Source organism: Lactuca virosa, chromosome 6 (assembly GCF_052849685.1).
Source record: "Lactuca virosa cultivar CGN04683 chromosome 6, Lactuca_virosa_CGN04683_v6, whole genome shotgun sequence".
Lineage (NCBI taxonomy): Eukaryota > Viridiplantae > Streptophyta > Magnoliopsida > Asterales > Asteraceae > Lactuca > Lactuca virosa.
In genome coordinates this window covers 26681026-26701678 of record NC_136431.1, presented here as the reverse complement: position 1 = coordinate 26701678, position 20653 = coordinate 26681026, and the positions used below count along the sequence as shown (strand labels likewise).

The 20653-nt window shown below is 36.1% G+C and overlaps 3 protein-coding genes across 4 annotated transcripts; 2 read left to right on the top strand and 1 right to left on the bottom strand.

Annotated features, from left to right (window-relative positions):
* The first annotated feature begins 1345 nt into the window (after positions 1-1345).
* Positions 1346-2248, top strand: LOC145121400 (uncharacterized). The gene is made up of 3 exons (XM_079057152.1): positions 1346-1490; positions 1683-1780; positions 2054-2248. Exons 1-3 carry the CDS (start codon positions 1346-1348, stop codon positions 2246-2248), a joined length of 438 nt encoding a protein of 145 aa, XP_078913278.1.
* Positions 2249-12306: 10058 nt separating this feature from the next.
* On the top strand, positions 12307-14545 carry LOC145120740 (Protein phosphatase 2C family protein). The gene is made up of 3 exons (XM_079056541.1): positions 12307-13569; positions 13672-13803; positions 13883-14545. Exons 1-3 carry the CDS (start codon positions 12670-12672, stop codon positions 13988-13990), a joined length of 1140 nt encoding a protein of 379 aa, XP_078912667.1. The 5' UTR covers positions 12307-12669; the 3' UTR covers positions 13991-14545.
* A 2746-nt stretch (positions 14546-17291) lies between these two features.
* On the bottom strand, positions 17292-20361 carry LOC145120288 (clathrin adaptor complexes medium subunit family protein). 2 transcript variants are annotated; one of them, XM_079056107.1, is made up of 8 exons: positions 20175-20361; positions 19870-20016; positions 19461-19777; positions 19084-19386; positions 18096-19000; positions 17868-17924; positions 17679-17726; positions 17292-17593 (listed from the first exon to the last, which is right to left on the bottom strand). In XM_079056107.1, the coding sequence occupies exons 1-8, from the start codon at positions 20240-20242 to the stop codon at positions 17510-17512; spliced, it is 1929 nt and encodes a 642-aa protein (XP_078912233.1). In that variant the 5' UTR covers positions 20243-20361; the 3' UTR covers positions 17292-17509. The 2 variants fall into 2 exon arrangements, with proteins under 2 accessions (XP_078912233.1, XP_078912234.1); XM_079056108.1 differs by having other exon boundaries at positions 19084-19367; positions 19466-19777; positions 20175-20360.
* Between the last annotated feature and the right edge of the window lie 292 nt (positions 20362-20653).

Here is a 20653-nt window from a genome sequence, read left to right as displayed (position 1 = left end):
ACACTTGTGATATTTCTTATTGTAGTGGTTGTAAACTGGCAAAATTCTCTGCTTTACCTTTCATTAAAAGTATGTCTTGCTCTATTTCTCCTTTTGATATTATTCATTTTGATGTGTGGGGTCCTGCACCAGTATCCACAAAGGGTGGGTCGGCCTATTATGTATCTTTTATAGATGATTATACTCCCTATACCTGGCTTTATCTTATGAAACATATATCTTATCTCCTTGGCATTTACAGTAATTTTAGAGCTCTTATTAAAACTCAACATTCAGCTGTGATAAAGTGCTTTAGGTGTGACTTAGGGGGTGAATATACCTCTAATGAGTTTATCAATTACTTTCTTCTAATGGTACCATACACTAGTCATCATGTACTAATAATCATCAGCAAAACAGTGTGGCAGAACGGAAACATCGTCATATTGTTGAGACAGTCTATTCATTGCTCTTGTTTGCGTAGGTTCCTACTGTTGTTTTGGGAGAAGCAGTCTTAATTGTTGTTTATGTCATTAATCGTATCCCTACTGCATTGAATTCAGGAATGTCTCCTTTTGAGAAGATGTATGGTCACTTACCAGACTACTCTGCTCTACGAGTTTTTGAATGTACTTGTTTTGTTCTTCGTCCTCATGTTGAGAGGAACAAGTTGGGACCAAAATCTGTTATTTGTGTATTCTTGGGGCATGGTGTTAGACAGAAGGATATCATTGCTATGATTCCTGCTACAGACCACGATATAACAAAGTCAAATCTTTTTGGAACATATTCATTTCTACTTGATTCCTGCTACAGCCCACAATATAACAAAGTCAAATCTTTTGTATATTGATCCTTTTGAGGAGGATACAGAGGCTCGAGATTCATCTATGCCACCTGATCCTCCAACTCACGACACGCCCCCATCTTCAAAGAGTTCTTCGACTTTTCCAGAGTCCATGCCTTCGACTGTTAAGATTGAAGACTCGCCTCCATCACCCCCAGGAGGTCTACTCGTCCTATTAAGTCCACCAAGCTTCCAGATTTTTCCCTACTCTACATAGTCAGGATCATTTGCTTCATTTATAGCGAGCATCCACCATCTGTCTAAACCTGAATCATATAGAGAAGTTGTAATGGATGGCAGAATGATATGGATGAGGAACTCACTGCTCTTCATCAGACTTATACATGGGATTTGGTTTCCCTTCCTCCTGGGAAACATACGATTGGTTGTCATTGGGTGTACAAGATAAAATCAAAATCTGATGGGTCTGTTGAGCAGTACAAGGCCAGACTTGTAGCAAAAGGGTATTCCCAATAGTACGGTTTTAACTATGAGGAGACCTTTGCCCCAGTAGCAAAGATGACGACGGTACGTACTATGATTGCAGTTGCATCTGTTCGACAATGGAAGATCTTTCAAATGAATGTCAATAATGCATTTTTGAGTGGTGACCTCCATGGAGAGGTTTATATGTCACCTCCCCCAGGAATTCAGCACCATCCGGGTGAGGTTTGTCGGCTTCACAAAGCTTAGTATGGTCTCAAGCAAGCACCTCGTGCTTGGTTTGAGAAATTCTCCACAATGATTACCTCTCTTACATTTGTTTATAGTAATCATGATTAGACCTTGTTTATTAGATGCTCAAGTATAGGATGGATTCTTTTGTCCTTATATGGGGATGACATGATTATTACAGGTGATGACCATGGTGGTATTGAGTCTTTGAAGCATGATCTAGCTCATCGGTTTTCTATGAAGGATTTGGGCTTCTTGCGTTATTTCTCGGGTATTGAGGTAGCTCCGTCTAAGAAAGGGTATCTTCTTTCTTAGACTAAATATATATCTGACTTATTTACACGGGTGGGCCTCTCTGACAATCGGACTATAGATACTACTCTTGAAACCAACACACGACACTCTTCTACTGATGGTGTTCCTTTATCCGATCTGAATCTTTACCGGATTATTGCAGGAAGTTTGGTTTATCTCAAAGTTACTCGTCTGAACATTGCTCATGTTGTTCATGTTTTCAGTCAATTTGTTACTGTTCCTACTTCTGTTCATTAGGGAGTTGTACTCCGTATTCTGAGATATCTTCATGGAATTCAGTTTCAGACCCTCTTGTTTCCCTCGACGTCATCTCTTGAGTTGTGTGCCTATGGTGATGCTGATTGGTATGGTGATTGTCATGATTGCAAATCCACCACCGGATTTTGTGTGTTTCTTGGAGAGTCTCTTATTTCTTGGAAGAGCAAGAAATAAGACGTTATATATATATATATATATATATATATATATATATATATATATATATATATATATATATATATATATATATATATATATATATATATATGTTAGCCCATGTTTATTATAAGCCCACTTGTTATGAGCTCTTTTTGTCTGTAGCCCATTAGGGTTAGCTTAGCTTGCCTTCATATTCCCTATTGTTCTTTGCTTTCATGATTTTCATCAAGAACCTTGTAATTTCTCTATTTCATTAATCATATGGCTCTATTATCACATCTATTGTACAGACATATAGACAATGTTATTCTGTGAGAATAACTAAGAGAAATTATTGTTTGGTAATGTGAATACGTTCAACCTCACATAATTATTATCATTATCATGCATTTTCACTAATTAAATCGTTCATAAGAGTATTATGGATTTTTTTTATAATTCTCATTTTGTCATAATAAGCTCTTGATAATTGTATTCTGTAAGAATGATAATGAGTGAAAAACGATTCGTGAGAACAAAAATGAATACGAATTAGAAAGAATGGATGATAATGAGGATATTTATGTGAGTTCGAACGTATTCACATTATTAAACAACTTATTGTCTTAGTCATTCTCATAGAATAACATTGTCGATACACGTCCGCACAATAGATATCATCCACATTTTAACCAAGCATTATTGTAACACCCCGACTCCCAGGTATGAAATATAAAAGCTAAAAGTCATATTATTGGACCTACTCGACGAGTTGGTTGCCCCCAATTCGTCTTGTAGAAGCGGATCAGGCCGCGTATTTTATAAGGTCTACTCGACGAGTCGGAGGACCACGACTCGACGAGTAGGAGATGGAAAATGAAACCCTAATTTTTAGGGTTTGCACCCTATTTAAAGGACCTTAAGTCCTTTCCTCCAGCCCCTTACAACCTCTTGACGGCCAGTAGAAACCCTAAACAGCTTAGACCTTGTTCTTAAGTGTTTGTGAGGATTAATGAGTGCTTTTGGTGCATTTTGTGAAGAAAGATTGAAGTATAAGGAGCTTAGAGAAAAGAGGAGCTTGTGGATCTGACTCTACTTCTTCTTGACATCATTTTGAAGGTAACAAGTCATTACCTTGACTTCCCTCTAGCTAGATCTCTCCATGCTTAAGTTTAGGGCCATTTCGGCATATATGTGAACCATTTCGGGTATTGGTCATGATCTGAAGTTGTAACTTCAGATCTGGACTTCTCTAAGTCCCTATAGCCATAAAGTTATCTGATTTAGCAAGCTTAGGCCTTTCTCTTTGGGTTAAACCTTTCCCTTAGCTTGGTTTGGCATTTAGGACCATGCATGTACGTAAACTTTGCAACTTTACGTGGATACCATGCCCTAGGAGGTTAGATTTGCAATATGGAGCTTTGGGGTGGCTTAAAAACGTCTGGATAAGAAATGGACTGCATGAACTCGACGAGTCGCATAGCCGAATCGGCGAGTCGGATGAAGATTTCCCGTATTTGATTCTGCATGAACTCGGCGAGTCAGTAAGAGGCCTCAACGAGTCGGTTAGGGTTTTCCCCGACATCTAGACACGCATGGACTCGACTAGTTGGTTGGAAACTCGACGAGTCAATTAGGGTTTTGGTGATTTCTGAGTTCTTAAGGAACTCGACGAGTTGATTGTTGCACTCGATGAGTCGGGTCCACATGGACAGTTGACTTTGACCGTTGACTTTGACTTTGACCAAGGGTTGACCAGTTTGACTTCTGGGGGTATTTTGGGAATTTGGGAATTTATGGAAGTGGATCATTGGTGGATGTAGGTGTTGGACTTGGAGCTGAATTTGGTGGAGTTTGACTTTCTCACTTCGAGCTACTTGTGAGGTGAGTTCTTCTCACTATATCAACAGGGTCTAAGGCACCAATGTCGGCCCTTTTTCGGATTTGTATCCGGGTCATTGCATGACATGCTTATTGTGACATCCCCAATTTCACGGCCAGAAAAGACCAATTTGTTTATGCTTTGTTTAAAATCAGAGTAATCCTTTAAAGAAAACTATTGCAGAATTTGTTCCCAGAAAAACATGATAAATACTTTATCCAAGCATCTCTAAAGAGATGTATTTTATTCGTTTTAAACATTTGGGATAACCTGGTCAATACAGATACATAAGCATAAACCGAACTTACATTCATCTACACTAATGATATACATCTCTTTAATCTCTCAGTGTAATATGTATTTGTATCGATACATGTGATACAAAAATATTGAGTGGGTCGGGTTTGGAAAACCTGGTGAGTACATAGGGATTTCAATCCCACAATGTTATAACATATATATATATATATATATATATATATATATATATATATATATATATATATATAATTTAGAATTCACACCATATAAAATTTTCTCTTTATATATATAACCAATTCTTACCCCACCCCGTCAATCCTCTCAACGAGACTAAAAACTAACCTCTCGACCTGATCCATACTCCCGGATCTAAAACTAACCTCTCGACCTGATCCATACTCCTGGATCTAAAACTAACAAATAACTATGTCCTGTCCATACTCCCGGACTAAGGACAACTGACTATGTCTTAATCCATACTCCCGGATTAATGACATATTATATGTCATGTCCATACTCCCGGACTAAGGACAATTGACTATATCTTAATCCATACTCCCGGATTAATGACAATTAACTAAGTCCACTCCATACTCTCACTCGTACTCATAAAGAGATACTACCCCATAACCATTATAACAAACCTTAGGTTTACTCTTTAACCTAAGTTATCATAAACAATCAAGTATGTTCTTTAACACTTAATTCAGACATCATCAAATAACTCACACAAAACATATATTTAATACATTCAAACAATACTTGTATTAAAATCATGTTCATGAAAGGGACTATGCACTCACTTGATAATACGATGATCGGACAGCACTACGGCTCTAAATGTAGTATTCTTCGGTGAAACTGTGATCTCTTCACACATCGGGCTTCTCGCGGACAGAGTTTCGGCTCGAAACTCTTTTCTTCTCGGGATCTTCGGTACTTCGGGACTCGCTACGGGTCTCGGGATGATACCGGGGCTTCGTGGGTATAACTTGCACGTAAATCAAGGTAATACGGGTGAGAGGAAAGAAATTTAGCAACAAAACTCGGTTGGCCTCGCTTTCTATTTATAGGAGGCTGAAAATTCAGTTTTCACGTCGTGAACCACTTGTTCACGCCGTGACCTTGGACGTCATCAGGTGCGTAGTCGCGATGTGACTATGTCAGGCTCTTAAAGGTCAAATCACTGAGTTCACGTCGTGAACCCTCTGTTCACGTCGTGAACCCTGACACAGGGTTGGGGTTCGTGCCCCGAACTTCAGAAATTCATATCTTTCGCATATGAGCTCTGTTTTCGACGTTCTTTATATACACGCATAGGTGAGATTATGCTCTACAACTCTCGTTTAGACTCCGTCGGCTAATTTTGAATTTAATTTTTATTATATTATTTTAGTAGGCCGGGACAGGAAAACTCCGTTAGGAATTCACAACTCCTTCATCTAATGTCCGTTTTCGTCTGTCTTTTTACCGTTGGACTACTATCAACGAGATCTTCGATTCTCGTTTAGATTATTTCGGCTAGAAACCACTCGATCTCATATTCGAACTTTGGGTTGCATACCGCTAAGTCGAAACTCGAAAAATCATAACTTCCTCATATGAAGTCAAATTTAGCCGTTCTTTTTATGCACGCTCTTGGTTTAACGTATTCTACGACTTTGTTTTAGGTCACTAAGGCCAAATATCGCTCTATCGTAAATTCACTATTTATGTCGCGCTGTGTCGTGCCGGTTCTGTCGCGAAACTTCGACAGGTCATAACTTCTTCTTTATAACTCGGATTTCGGCATTCTTTATATTTTCGGAATCCTTGTCACGACCACTACAACTTAGTTAAGATTATTCATTCTAAATAATCTTCTATCAAAAAGTCATTTTTGACGCTCATTGTCCTTAAATTGACTAGCCCGGATCTACGGTTGTTACAATTATCTCCCCCTTAGGATGATTACGTACCGGAATCATCAACGAAAATAGGGCTTGTATAATGATTTCATACGTTATCTTTCCATCCTAAGTAATAACCGTGATGCTAAATCTTGCACCTGTTCTTCGTACTATGTTGGACTTTCGATCGTAACCTACAAGTTACAAAATAAATCCTTATTGAGGACTCCTTCTTCTTCTTAGGATAAGTACTTCCCTTTATCTATTGTAACAGATCGATGGGTCATGCCCTAATGATCTCTCATCGTATGATGCAACGCCTAGACTCAAGTCTCTTTGAGTCAAATTCTAGAATGGAATATACTTTCCTTCATATTCTAATGTGATATAATCACATTTTAGCATATAGCATTTCTAGCTACAAGCTTCATTAACAACGAGCGCGATGCTATTGATCGCATTGATTTCAATCTTCTGACTTAAGTCAGATGTTACAACGAACTTGGTTCTCTGAACCACATAACGAACTCATCGTAGTCGGACTCAATTTGATATGACCACTAGGGTCAGAATATCAATCATCTTTTTAGTCATTACCGAAACAATGGTAACGACATACTTGAATAAAAACGAACTCAATTACAAGCTTCTTGGTAACCTTGTGACTTTCCCTGATCCAAGCGTGAGTCCTGTGCTTCCAGTAGTATAGATCTCTACTACTATTCACACATACTCATACTCGTCCCAAGTATTGTCTCGCAGTCAACCAAGTCACCATACAAAATCACACAATCATTCAACACATCAGATAACAAAACCAAGGTTTATATTATTTCTTGAAACGATTACACAAAGGTTCAAGTTCACCCTATACTATGCCTCTAACACTTCCTGATACTAGCTATATCCTGATACGAAGTCTTCATCCTTGATTCCTCGCATTGTCATCTGATTCATCAAGGATCATTTGAAATGCTCTTGCCTTTGGTTGTGGCAGCACATTCGGTTTTGTAGTCCCTTCTCTTCTTGGGCAGTTTTGCTTGAAGTGTCCTTCTTCACCACACTTAAAGCAGACTTCTCTTTTGGTTGTGCATTCACTGGCATAATGACCAGTCTTCCCGCATTTGAAGCAGGTCATCTCTTTAGAGCATCTCCCAATGTGCTTCCTCCTGCACTTATCACACCATTGTGCTCCTTCTTCGAATCAGACTTCGAGATTTTTCTCTTCTCATCGGACCTTGAGGATCCTTCAAACTTTCTTTTCTCGCCCACTTCGGCCCTCTCCAGGTTCTTTTCCCTTATCTGGGTCTCGACGTTCTTAGCAGCCCAGATGGCAGCTTTCAAAGTGGTTGCTTGCTTGACCATCGGACCAAAGTCCGCTGGTAATCCACGGGCAAACTTGTTAACCTTGGAGAGTTCAGTTAGAACCAGGTAAGGAACAAGCTTCATCTTCTCCATAAAACTAATAGCGTACTCGGTGACACTCAATCTTCCCTTCTTCAGATTCTGGAACTCATTGTTGATTTCCAGAAGATCCTGCTCAGAGTAGTATTGCATTTTCAGTTGCACCACAAAATCTTCCCAAGGCATCTTGCTAGCTTCTCCCTTGGGCATCGAACCAGCTAGTAGCTTCCACCAGCTCAGCACTCCAGACTTTAACAGGGGAATCGCGAGAGCGGTCTTCTGTCTGTTGCTACACTCGCAACTCTCGAACATTGTCTCCATCTCGGAGATCCAGTCCATAACTTCCACTGGCGTCGGGATTCCAGATATACACGGTGGTTTGGATGCCATGAAGTCCTAGTACTTGCATCCACGTCCGTCATTTCCTCTATCCTGGTTGTTTTGCCTAACAATTGGTGGGTCGGCTTGACCAACAATCCCACTGAAGTTTCCTCCTTCCGACTGCCCTTCATTCAATTCGGGATGTTCAATCGGCATTGAAAGTTCGTCACGATTCTGCTGAAGCAGACGTTTAGTTTCCTCCATTTGACGATCCAACATTTTTTGAATCATCAATTGTACTCCAACCATTGTCATTGGCTTAGGTGTTGCTGCTACAACAGCTACTTGTTCAATCACAGGTGGTTGATTCCTGTTTTCGTTTGCGTTTCCAACTCCGCTTCTAGTTCTTGCCATTTTTGATCTATACACCGAATAAGGTGAATTTAGATCCTCAACCACGATAGATATTTAAATCATCCTTGTCACTCCGAAACGATTACATGCTAGTTCTAATACCGTATTCGTACGCTTAGAATCCTAAACACATAAGGTTTCCAGTTCTGGTCGGCAACAGACCATAGATCCGAACAAATAATATCATATATGGCAAACATATAACATTTAGCACATAAAAGCATTTTAGGCATCTTTCCTAAAATATACTAGTGCTCGTGTCTATTCATGTGCATTACCTAAATTTATTAGACACACTCCTCACAATCTTCACTTAGCATTTTAAGTTTAAGTCTAGAAATCCTACAAATTCCTAGTTCGCATAAACTAATGCTCTGATACCAACTGTGACATCCCCAATTTCACGGCCAGAAAAGACCGATTTGTTTATGCTTTGCTTTAAAATCAGAGTAATCTTTTAAAGAAAACTGTTGCAGAATTTGTTCCCAGAAAAACATGATAAATACTTTATCCAAGCATCTCTGAAGAGATGTATTTTATTCGTTTTAAAACATTTGGGATGTCCTGGTCAATACAGACACATAAGCATAAATCGAAGTTACATTCATCTACACTAATGATATACATCTCTTTAATCTCTCAGTGTAATATGTATTTGTATCGATACATGTGATACAAAAATATTGAGTGGGTCAGGTTTGGAAAACCTGGTGAGTACATAGGGATTTCAATCCCACAATGTTATAACATATATATATATATATATATATATATATATATATATATATATATATATATATATATATATATATATATATATATATATATATATATATATATATATATAATTTAGAATTCACACCATATAAAATTTTCTCTTTATATATATAACCAATTCTTACCCCACCCCGTCAATCCTCTCAACGAGACTAAAAACTAACCTCTCGACCTGATCCATACTCCCGGATCTAAAACTAACCTCTCGACCTGATCCATACTCCTGGATCTAAAACTAACAAATAACTATGTCCTGTCCATACTCCCTGACTAAGGACAACTGACTATGTCTTAATCCATACTCCCGGATTAATGACATATTATATGTCATGTCCATACTCCCGGACTAAGGACAATTGACTATATCTTAATCCATACTCCCGGATTAATGACAATTAACTAAGTCCACTCCATACTATCGGACTAGGGACGAATAACTATGTCTAATCCATGCTTCCGGATCAATGAAACATTTTAAAGTTCTATTCTCCGTATATATCTCACTCGTACTCATAAAGAGATACTACCCCATAACCATTATAACAAACCTTAGGTTTACTCTTTAACCTAAGTTATCATAAACAATCAAGTATGTTCTTTAACACTTAATTCAGACATCATCAAATAACTCACACAAAACATATATTTAATACATTCAAACAATACTTGTATTAAAATCATGTTCATGAAAGGGACTATGCACTCACTTGATAATACGATGATCGGACAGCACTACGGCTCTAAATGTAGTATTCTTCGGTGAAACTGTGATCTCTTCACACATCGGGCTTCTCGCGGACAGAGTTTCGGCTCGAAACTCTTTTCTTCTCGGGATCTTCGGTGCTTCGGGACTCGCTACGGGTCTCGGGATGATACCGGGGCTTCGGGGGTATAACTTGCATGTAAATCAAGGTAATACGGGTGAGAGGAAAGAAATTTAGCAACAAAACTCGGCTGGCCTCGCTTTCTATTTATAGGAGGCTGAAAATTTAGTTTTCACGTCGTGAACCACTTGTTCACGCCATGACCTTGGACGTCATCAGGTGCGTAGTCGCGATGTGACTCTGTCAGGCTCTTAAAGGTCAAATCACTGAGTTCACGTCGTGAACCCTCTGTTCACGTCGTGAACCCTGACACAGGGTTGGGGTTCGTGCCCCGAACTTCAGAAATTCATATCTTTCGCATACGAGCTCTGTTTTCGACGTTCTTTATATACACGCATAGGTGAGATTATGCTCTACAACTCTCGTTTAGACTCCGTCGGCTAATTTTGAATTTAATTTTTATTATATTATTTTAGTAGGCCGGGACAGGAAAACTCCGTTAGGAATTCACAACTCCTTCATCTAATGTCCGTTTTCGTCTGTCTTTTTACCGTTGGACTACTATCAACGAGATCTTCGATTCTCGTTTAGATTATTTCGGCTAGAAACCACTCGATCTCATATTCGAACTTTGGGTTGCATACCGCTAAGTCGAAACTCGAAAAATCATAACTTCCTCATATGAAGTCAAATTTAGCCGTTCTTTTTATGCACGCTCTTGGTTTAACGTATTCTACGACTTTGTTTTAGGTCACTAAGGCCAAATATCGCTCTATCGTAAATTCACTATTTATGTCGCGCTGGTAGTTAGGATGGTGATATGCTTACTGACTTGGTTAGGTCGGTATCATGGTATATAGGATGATGTTATGTTAGTGACCGGTCAGGTCTGTATCCTGGTTATAGGATGTTGCTATGATTAGTGATCTGTTCGATCAGTTTGACTGTTATATATGCTAGCGTATGATATTTATGTGCACATGATTGTTTGATTGGGGGTTGGGTTGAGGCGGTCCTACTTTGTGCTGAAGGCGAACATACCCAGGGCGGTCCGGATAGATTGTAGGCCCTGCGAGGCGGTCCAGTCAGGCCGAAAGCCCGGCGAGCGGTCCGGATAGGCTGTAGGCCCTGCGAGGCGGTCCAATCAGACTGAAGGCTCATCATGCATGCTGTTTGTTATATGATATGATTATGATTGTATGGCATTGGTATATTGGGGGAACTCACTAAGCATCGGGCTTACATTTGTTGATTTTGTTTCAGGTACTTCTGATGATCGTGGGAAGACGAATGCGTGATCGTACACCTCCTTATATTTTCATGATTTGATTTTGGGATACTCTAACATTATACTATTTTGAAAACAAGTTTTGTAATAATTATTGGTTTTGAAATGTTTAAAAAAGTTTAAATTTAACATGATTTTTATGGATGTTTAAATTATATATATATATATATATATATATATATATATATATATATATATATATATATATATATATATATATATATATATATAGGTTTAGGTTCTATGGAAAACAAAAAACCCTAAAAATCATAAAAATGCATAAAAAAATACTTAGAGATCACAAAACTTTTTTTAAAATTTTTTTTATAAAAAATTGCAGCTTCTTATTAAAATTCGCTGAAAAAAAAATCAGTTTTTTTTTTTTTTTTTTTTTTTTAAAAAAAATTTCAAATTTTTTTTCAGCGAATTTCTTTAAAAACCTGCGCTTTTTTGATAAAAAAATGTCAAAAAAAAGTTTTGTGATCTCTCGGTATTTTTTATGTATTTTTATGATTTTTAGGGTTTTTTTGTTTTCCAAATAAACCTTTCCTATATATATATATATATATATATATATATATATATATATATATATATATATATAGAGAGAGAGAGAGAGAGAGAGATTTATATATTAAATAATATATTTTTTTTAAAATAAAAGAAAACCTCATAAATGATCTATATGGTAGTGAAATTACATAAATGTTTTCGATTATTTTAATCCATTAACACTTAAACGGCTAAAAGTTAACAAAATGAGTAAAAATGAAAATTTTGAAACCACAAAAATCATCTCAGATTTTTTAACCTACGGACCATATCGTAGATTTTTTAAAAGCAACGAACCATTTATAAAGTTTTGTCATAAAATTATATAGTGGAAATATCATGACCCAAAACTAAACAAAATTAGGAAATTCTTACAAACATTCCATTAAACAAAATGATAAAACAATTAAAATAGTTCTTAACAAAACGTAAATATTATTTTACAACAAAAATCCAATCACAATCATAAAAGAAATGCAATTTTCATATGGGTTTTCCCCCTTTCCAATTTCCATTGCTATTCCTCTCTACATCGTTTCGAAGAAACTTCCATTTCACATTCCGTGACATATTTCGTGTTGATGGGGGGAAGGAGACTTCTTTCAAGAACATCCAATTCATCGTTGTCCGGGAGGAAACAAAATCAAAAAGATAAATCAAGATGGTTCGCAGATTCGCAATCATCCCCAACCAAATAAATTTATACCTTGAAGGGGTTTGTTGCTTCTAGGGTTTCTTTCGTCCCCATTTTGGGTGTCATCGTTTCTCTGTTTCGCTTGAAACTTTTCACAAACATGTGGTGTGCGTGCACGGTTTGATTCGGTTTTCGCCACAGGGACAGAGTCATGGGTTGTGTTTGTTGCAAGTTTCCATCGTCTTTGTCTGATGGTGGTAAGAAGATCAAGCGGAAGAGACGAAAAAACGCCACAGCAGACGAGTTTTCCGAAGTTATTCCTATCCCTTCTCACGATTTCAAGCTGGAGTGTGCCGCGCTTACACGACGGGGGTATTACCCTGACACCCCGAATAAAGATAATCAAGATTGTTTCTGTATCAAAACAAGTATCCAAGGTAACCCCAATGTCCACATCTTCGGTGTTTTCGATGGCCATGGTCATTCCGGCAAGCAATGTTCAAATTTCGTCAAGAACAGGCTCATCGAGATTCTTTCCAGTGACGAAACATTGTTGGAAGATCCCGTAAAAGCTTACAACTCCGCTTTCTCCACAACTAACAACGAACTCCACGACAACCCAGACATCGACGATTCCATGAGTGGCACAACTGCGATTACTGTCCTTGTTATAAATGATAAGCTTTACGTGGCTAATGTCGGCGATTCAAGAGCTGTGATCTCCGTTAAACCTGACCATCAAGGTCGTATAGTTTCTCAAGATTTATCTGATGATCAAACCCCTTATAGAAACGATGAATGTGAAAGAGTGAAAGAATGTGGGGCTAGGGTTTTGAGTGTCGATCAAGTTGAAGGGCTAAAAGATCCGAGTGTTCAATCATGGGGTGATGAAGAAAGCTCAGGTAGTGATCCACCACGTTTATGGATGCAGAATGCAATGTATCCTGGAACTGCTTTTACACGCAGTGTAGGTGATAGCCTTGCTGAAAAGATCGGTGTTATGGCTGTTCCTGAAGTTTCTGTAACTCAACTCACTCATAATCATCCATTCTTTGTTCTTGCTAGTGACGGCGTATTTGAGTTCTTATCTAGCCAAACTGTTGTTGATATGGTAATTAAGTACTAAGTAAATCATATACTGTTAATCTGATTGTTTCTTTTTTGACTTAATGAGCTTTAGGCTTAATGGGTTAAGCACTTTTTGGGTGTGTAGGTTGATAGATACATGGACCCACGAGGGGCGTGTTCTGCTGTGGTTGCGGAATCATACAAATCATGGTTAGAACATGAGAATCGGACGGATGATATAACAATCATTGTTGTACATGTTAACGGATTAATCAATGTGAGAAAAAATGATTAATTTTTGTTGTAAATGATGGTTTTTTTTTTATAGTATCTAACAAATGATCTGGTTACAACAGTCCGGCGGTGAAGCTGGCGGAAGTGGTGGCCAACCACCACCATTGAGACCGGATGTTAGTCCTCAACAGTCAGAGATGTATGGATCGGTTGCAAGTGATTTCTCATGACATCATCATCATCATAATCATCAAACAATTTTCAGAATCACACATGGGTTCATGGACACGGGTTGACCCGTTTAATGGCATTTTGCCCGTAGGAAAGTACAAGAATATGAGATTATCACTTGAGTTGATGGAGGTGGATGATGTTTAGGGTTTTGATTTAAGAAGAAAAATGTAGCTTAGGTGTAAATGTAGTTTGTATGAAGTGTTTGCTGTTGCAAAATAGATTCCTACAGAGAAAATCTAGGGCGATATATATAAATGCCACTATATTTTGGTATTTTTTTCATTTAGTCATTATATTCCAGTTTTGTCAATGAAAGATTTTAAGGTTTGACATTTTTTTAGTTTTGTTAATGAAAGATACGAAGGTTTGTCATTTTTTTCTATTAATTATTTTTGACTTGTGAGGACCTTGGAAGGTCGGAAGTCCTTTTTGGGAACAATCATCCACGCTTATGTACTCCTTGTATTTGAATTTAAGTTTTGTTAAGATTAAACTTTTATTTGATATCGAAGGAAATGAAAGAAGATAAAGATGATCTGGTTGTGTTTGAATATATTGATTTGGATTGTTTTAATGAAAACTAAGATGGTATGAACTTTGGGTTTTTAATACCCTATTTTTATTTTTTATAATCTATTTTTCATGGTATTTTGGTGTTGATTGTTTAAAAAATAAACTTAGGATGGTTGGATGTTTGATATTTTAATTTTGAAGGTTTTTTTTTTTGTATTTTTTGTAAGTTTAAAATTAATTATGATGAGTTTTTTTGACGTTTTCTAACCGGTTGAACCATTGAACCGATAAGGCGACCGGTTAAATGACCAACCCGGATTCATAAAATTGGTTCGAATGGAATGTGTAGTCATTAAACTTTGATAAACTATTATAGGGATATTAACAAAACTTATCATTCTTTGTTCAGGATAAATGTATTTGATTTGCTTTTTAGTATTTTACCGAAATTATGTGGGAACGAGGCATTATTGATAACCAAAAATATATACTATGTATTTTTTATTCATCTGCACCAAACATTTTTAAAAAATGTTTAGTACCAATGTTTGAAATGGTATTTTTTTTCAGATATATTAACGAAAACGATTGTTTTTAATAGGGAAATCTTTAGTAAAGTCTCAATAATTTAGCTCAGTTTATGAAAAAGTTTCAAACTAAATTTTATTTACAACACAATACCGGCTAAAACTTCGGAAAAAACATATTTGGCAGGTTTCATAGATTTAGTCGGTATCATGTTTTTTTCGTTAATTTGGTCAAAATATTAGGATTATTCTGAAGATTACCATATTTTAACCAATAACTAAAATATTAGAACTTTTCTAAAGATTACCTTTGAATTATGTATATTATTAATATAAACAAAGAAAATACAGTTGTTTCTAATTTATAAGAATAGAAAGGTGGACTGACATATTGTGTATTGACCACTTCAAACTTTTTATGTTCCTCCTATGCATCGTTGTGAGTGTTATAGTGAGATATACTATGTGAGTGTTCCTCTGATGTTAATGTTTCTCTTATGTTCTTTAACTTAACTATCATTCAACCTCAGTACCTTAACAACTATCAACTAACACACGTCTATCGAGAGTGAAAAATGAACATTGAATAGCAATTTAAATGGAAAAGAGGGAAAAGTGGTTATCTATTTAAACTGTCATTCAAACTTCACTTTTCACTCTCAATGGATGTGTGCTAGGGGGTGTTTGGGAGTGCTTTTTGAACTCTAAAAGTGCTTTTAGACAAAAGTACTTATTGACTTATAGTGGTGGTAAAATGAGTTTTTAAAAAAGTGTTTGGATTAACTTTTATGGTGAAAAAGTCAATAAGTCAATAAGTTAAAAAGTGTTTGGTTTACAAACTCATTTCTGAAGTTATTTTGGTTGAAAAATCATAAGCAGTTTCAAAAAGTCAAGTTTTACATGTTTTTCAAAAAAAGAGCTTTTTGAAACTAATAGAAAAGCTATTCTGAAAAGTGTTTTTGAGTTTGTCAAACACTTTTTTTGACTTATTGGCTTTTCAAAAAGCCAATAAATCAATAAGCCGTTTTGAAAAGCAATCACAAACACCTCCTTAGTTAGGTTAAAGAGCATCAGAGATCTCACCATGACAACAGCGATGCATAAAATGAACGTAGAGAGTTTGAAGCGGTCAATAAGCAATATGTTAATCCACATTTCCATACCTAGAAATTAGCAACAATTATAATTTTTTATAATAAAAAAGATGTGTTACGTTTATAAATGATTTGTTAATAAAAATATGCATTTAATTCAAGGGTAATCTTCGGAAAAATCCAATATTTTTGTTATTGGTTAAAAATAGGGTAATCTTTAGAAAAATCCTAATAGTTTGACCAACTTAACGAAAAAAGAAGGGATATCGGCTAAATCTGCAAAACCGCCAAAAAAAAGTTTTTCCGAAGTTCTAACCGGTATTATGGACTTTTTTATAAATAAAACTTAATTTGAGATTTTTTCATAAATTATGTTAAAATATTGATAGTTTACTGGAAATTTCCCTTTCTATTTAACTCGTTTTTCAATCAATTGTAACATGTGAGGCCTTTATATCGTACCTACTTCTCATTTGTTATGTTTCTTAGAATTTTTGTTAAATTTAAGTAAAAAAAAAGCGAAGCATCTTCTCAAAATTTCAAACTTCGTTCTTAAAATTCTGAAATAGTTTTTTTCATGTTTGAAATTTGGAATTTGGAATCTCAAACTCAGTCTGAAATGTATTTCTTTTGCGAGAAAAAAATACTTTTAATGTAATATAAAGTTAGTATGAAAAATCTGAAATGACGCATTCCGGACAAAATGATCATTTTCCAAAACACAAAAAATTTAGTGATTTTGATTAAATCTTTCATTCCCGATGGTCATTTTTTTGTCAATATCCTAATTTTCTATTGTGACCATCGTTTTCATTGACAACTAAAATTTATTGGTTAAACAATAAAAGCAATCACGATATCATGGTTTGTATGTAATTTGCACTACATTCTATCATGTTTCACGAAAGGTGTCTCATGGAAGTTTTATAGGAGTATACTCAAACAAACATCCAATCGTATACATTCATTCTATCTTGTTTCAAGAAGGGTGCCTCGTGGAAGTTGTATGTAATCAAACAAATATCCAATCGTAATCCTCATTTCTAACTTATATAAGTTTACAAAAATACCTTTTGAATTCGTTAGCTTTTTTACAAATTTGTCTTGATCAGAATAACTTTATTATGTCTATAAACTTAATATATGAGATTAAATTTAATATATATGATAAACTAATATCAATTTAACATATAACATAATACGGAGTATTACAAATAATAAATATTACAATTCACTAATCACTATATACTTAAATTATTTAGTACTGTATAAACTCAACTCAAACTTGAAAGACCAAAATGTATTACATGAAAGTTTACACAAAAATATGTGAACAAAAATGAATAAATTAAAAGTTGTCATTTTTGGTGCATAATCACAATCAGTTTTTGCCTATTTCTTTTGGTGTAGCAGCAACAGGGCATTTACCTAATGTATTCCACAATATATAATCCCCAGAGTGGACCTGTTGCCAAATATATAAAGATTTTTTTTAATATAAAAATAGACTTACAAAATATAGAGCTACGGAAACACATAAAGAAAATCACCTGAGTAGAATACTCCACAGGTACTTTTACAGATGGAAAAATGTTTACCTGCGTATCGATTAGCCACAAAAATCTTCATAAACTCAATATTTTTTTTTTTTTCCTTTTAGTAAGCTAATATTAAAAAAAGAAACACAATAAAAGCTTCTGTTTTTTATTAAAAAAAAGGAACAACAGGAATAGACTCACGGATTTAGGATCTATTGTCATTCCTGATAAAGATGCCCCAACCATCTTGAAAGATACCTGTGCCAATTTGGTACAATTAATAAATGACCATTTTGCCCTTACATTCCAACAAACAATTTTCACAATATTCATAAATTTTTTAGGGTGGAAAAAATAGGTGTCTTAATGTCCAGATTAAGTAAAAAAGAAACGGCCATGAGACTAAATGACCATTTTGCCCTTCCATACCTTTGCATAGTTGTAAGCATGCCAGCAAAACGGTTCTTCCAAATCAACAGCCAGAAGATTCTTATTCATCTTCTCAATCAAATATTCATCTACATTAACCATGTTATTATTCCCCAACTCCATTTCCGTATCACTCTCTTCATCACCCACAATCCCTTGTAAAAATCCGGACGAAACTACCCTTTGACTTTTCCACGGAGCAAACCTCACAGTTCCAGGAAAACTGGCTTCAATACTCTTATTCCCACTAACCCCACGTCCACTCGGTATAATTTTCCACTCAACAAAATGATCAGTAAATGACACACTTCCAATAGAAGGTGTCCCCTCAATTCCCACTATCTTTCTTCTAGGAAAAGGCATATTCAAAGTACAAAACTCCATTGTTAAAGGACTCTTATACCCCTCCATCAAACTCAACTTAAACAAAAACGCACCTTCGTTTTCTGACACCATTGAAAGCTGATAAAATCCCTTGATTGGGGTTCCTAAAGAGCATGGACTTTGATAACGTAATAAGACAAAGTTCCCAAGTGGAGGTGAAAACATAACTGCTTGTTTATCCCCTCCAGTTTGTTCAGGAACTTGAGCACATGGATGAAATGAAATTACTTCGATTTTTTTACTGTCTAATCCGGTCAGGGGAAAGAGAACGTCGGGCAGCCCTTCTAATTCTGCCCGACAATTTACCTGACCGGATATCGACAGGCTGTCAGGGATTTCATCCCGGTCATACATTGCTGCAGTTATAACCTCGTGAATTGTGAATATTAGTCTTTGTTTTCCTTTGTATAGATAAGGTTTCCAAGCTGGCTGCTTGCTGTCGACAGGTGGCATATCGGTTAATGAGAACCCGTTATTTCTAATAGTAGAAATGTTTGAGTAGTTGATGTCCAATGGGGTGCCTTTGTTCAAGAAAAGTAGCATTTCATTAAATGATACTTCAATTTAAAAAAGAAAGTTTAAAAGTAGAGATTAGATTTCAAACCGAAGGGCATTGCACAAGTGATGAAGCTTCGAAGAGCATCTTTCTCAGGGTTTTTGGGACCAAGCTTTGGAGAATCTGATGCACCAGAGCCACCAGAACCAGTGGTGGAATTGGTGGAGGTTGCAACTGGTGGTGCTACGGGTTTTGGTCTTGCAGAAATGCCAATACTTCCAGTTAATGAATCCAGTAAACCTCCAACAGATGAAGCTGCATTTCCAACAACTTCAGGTTCTTGAAAATCTGATGTGGTTATGTCTCCTAGAACATGTGCCACCATGAATGCCCTATGGAGAAATATCAAATCTTTGTGTCAATGGTGGAAAAAATGTTAATATGAGATACATATAAAAAAAAAAAAAAAAACTCAAGCAACTTACCATACCCTGTGATGGATGGAAGTTGAAGCAAAAGAGAAGACAAGTTTTCATCAACTCCAACGCCATTTCCACAATCAGATCTCTTACGTATTGTGTTGTATGCTTTCAAATGACTAGGTTCAACCAAGGGGAGTATAAGGATGTAATATTGGCCTTTGGTGTGCAAAATGAGAGGCCAAAATGTATCGTCTTTTCCATCTTCTTCATTCTTAACATGAAGGCTTATTATATGACGCATAATTGGATCATCAACCCATGAATCTGATCCTTCGATTGACTGTTTGACCCGTATTCCATACCCACGAACAGATCCTTCCCTGTATTATGCAGCTAAATTAGTTATAAAGTTGAAAAAATATTATCAATTTTAAATTTTTGCATCGAATAACAAATCTCAGGTTGGAAAAACCTCTTTTTCCGTTCCACAAATGCATCAGCTAGCTCCGAATCTGTGGGAAGAGATGATGACGACAAATTTGCGTCTTGATTATCTTCAGACCTCTTATTTGCTTTCTTGCAAGCAACAGTCCAACGTCTTTCAACCACCGAAAACCTCCTGCTCAAATCACAACAACAGAATAAAACGATAATCATAGAATTCATGATTAAACTTAGAGATTCAACAAGGAGTTACGGAAAACGAATAAGCTGGATCTGTTAAAGTAAAACAGACATGAAGCCCTAGTAAATTATGAATATAGTTATCGAAATTACCGGGAGAAGACGACGGTGTCTTGATTGTTGAGGATCCAGAGAGCTCGAATGCTGCAACTACTGGGCATCGCCAATTTCTGGTGTTTTTGAATATCGAAATAATGTAAGGTTTTACGCAACCAGATATGCCTGCGAGGTTCTGCAGGTGTTTAGACGGAAGGAGGGTGTAGGCACCTATCAGTTTTACCCTTTTCATTAATTTAGGGGTGTTTATTTAAAAATAACTTTTTTTTCGACCCATTCAGGGGTGTTTATTTAAAAATCTTTTTTTCTCATTTTTAAGGTGTTTATTTATAAAAAAGTACTTCTAAAATTTTACTAATAGCAAAGTTAACTTTTTTTTTTTTCCTGTAAAAAGGGTTATGATGAACATAAACAACAAGTTAGATGATATATATTACATTCAAAAAAAAAAAATGAATCAAATGTAAATAAAACCAACAATTAGTTGCACATGGATAAATAAATATAAACTATTA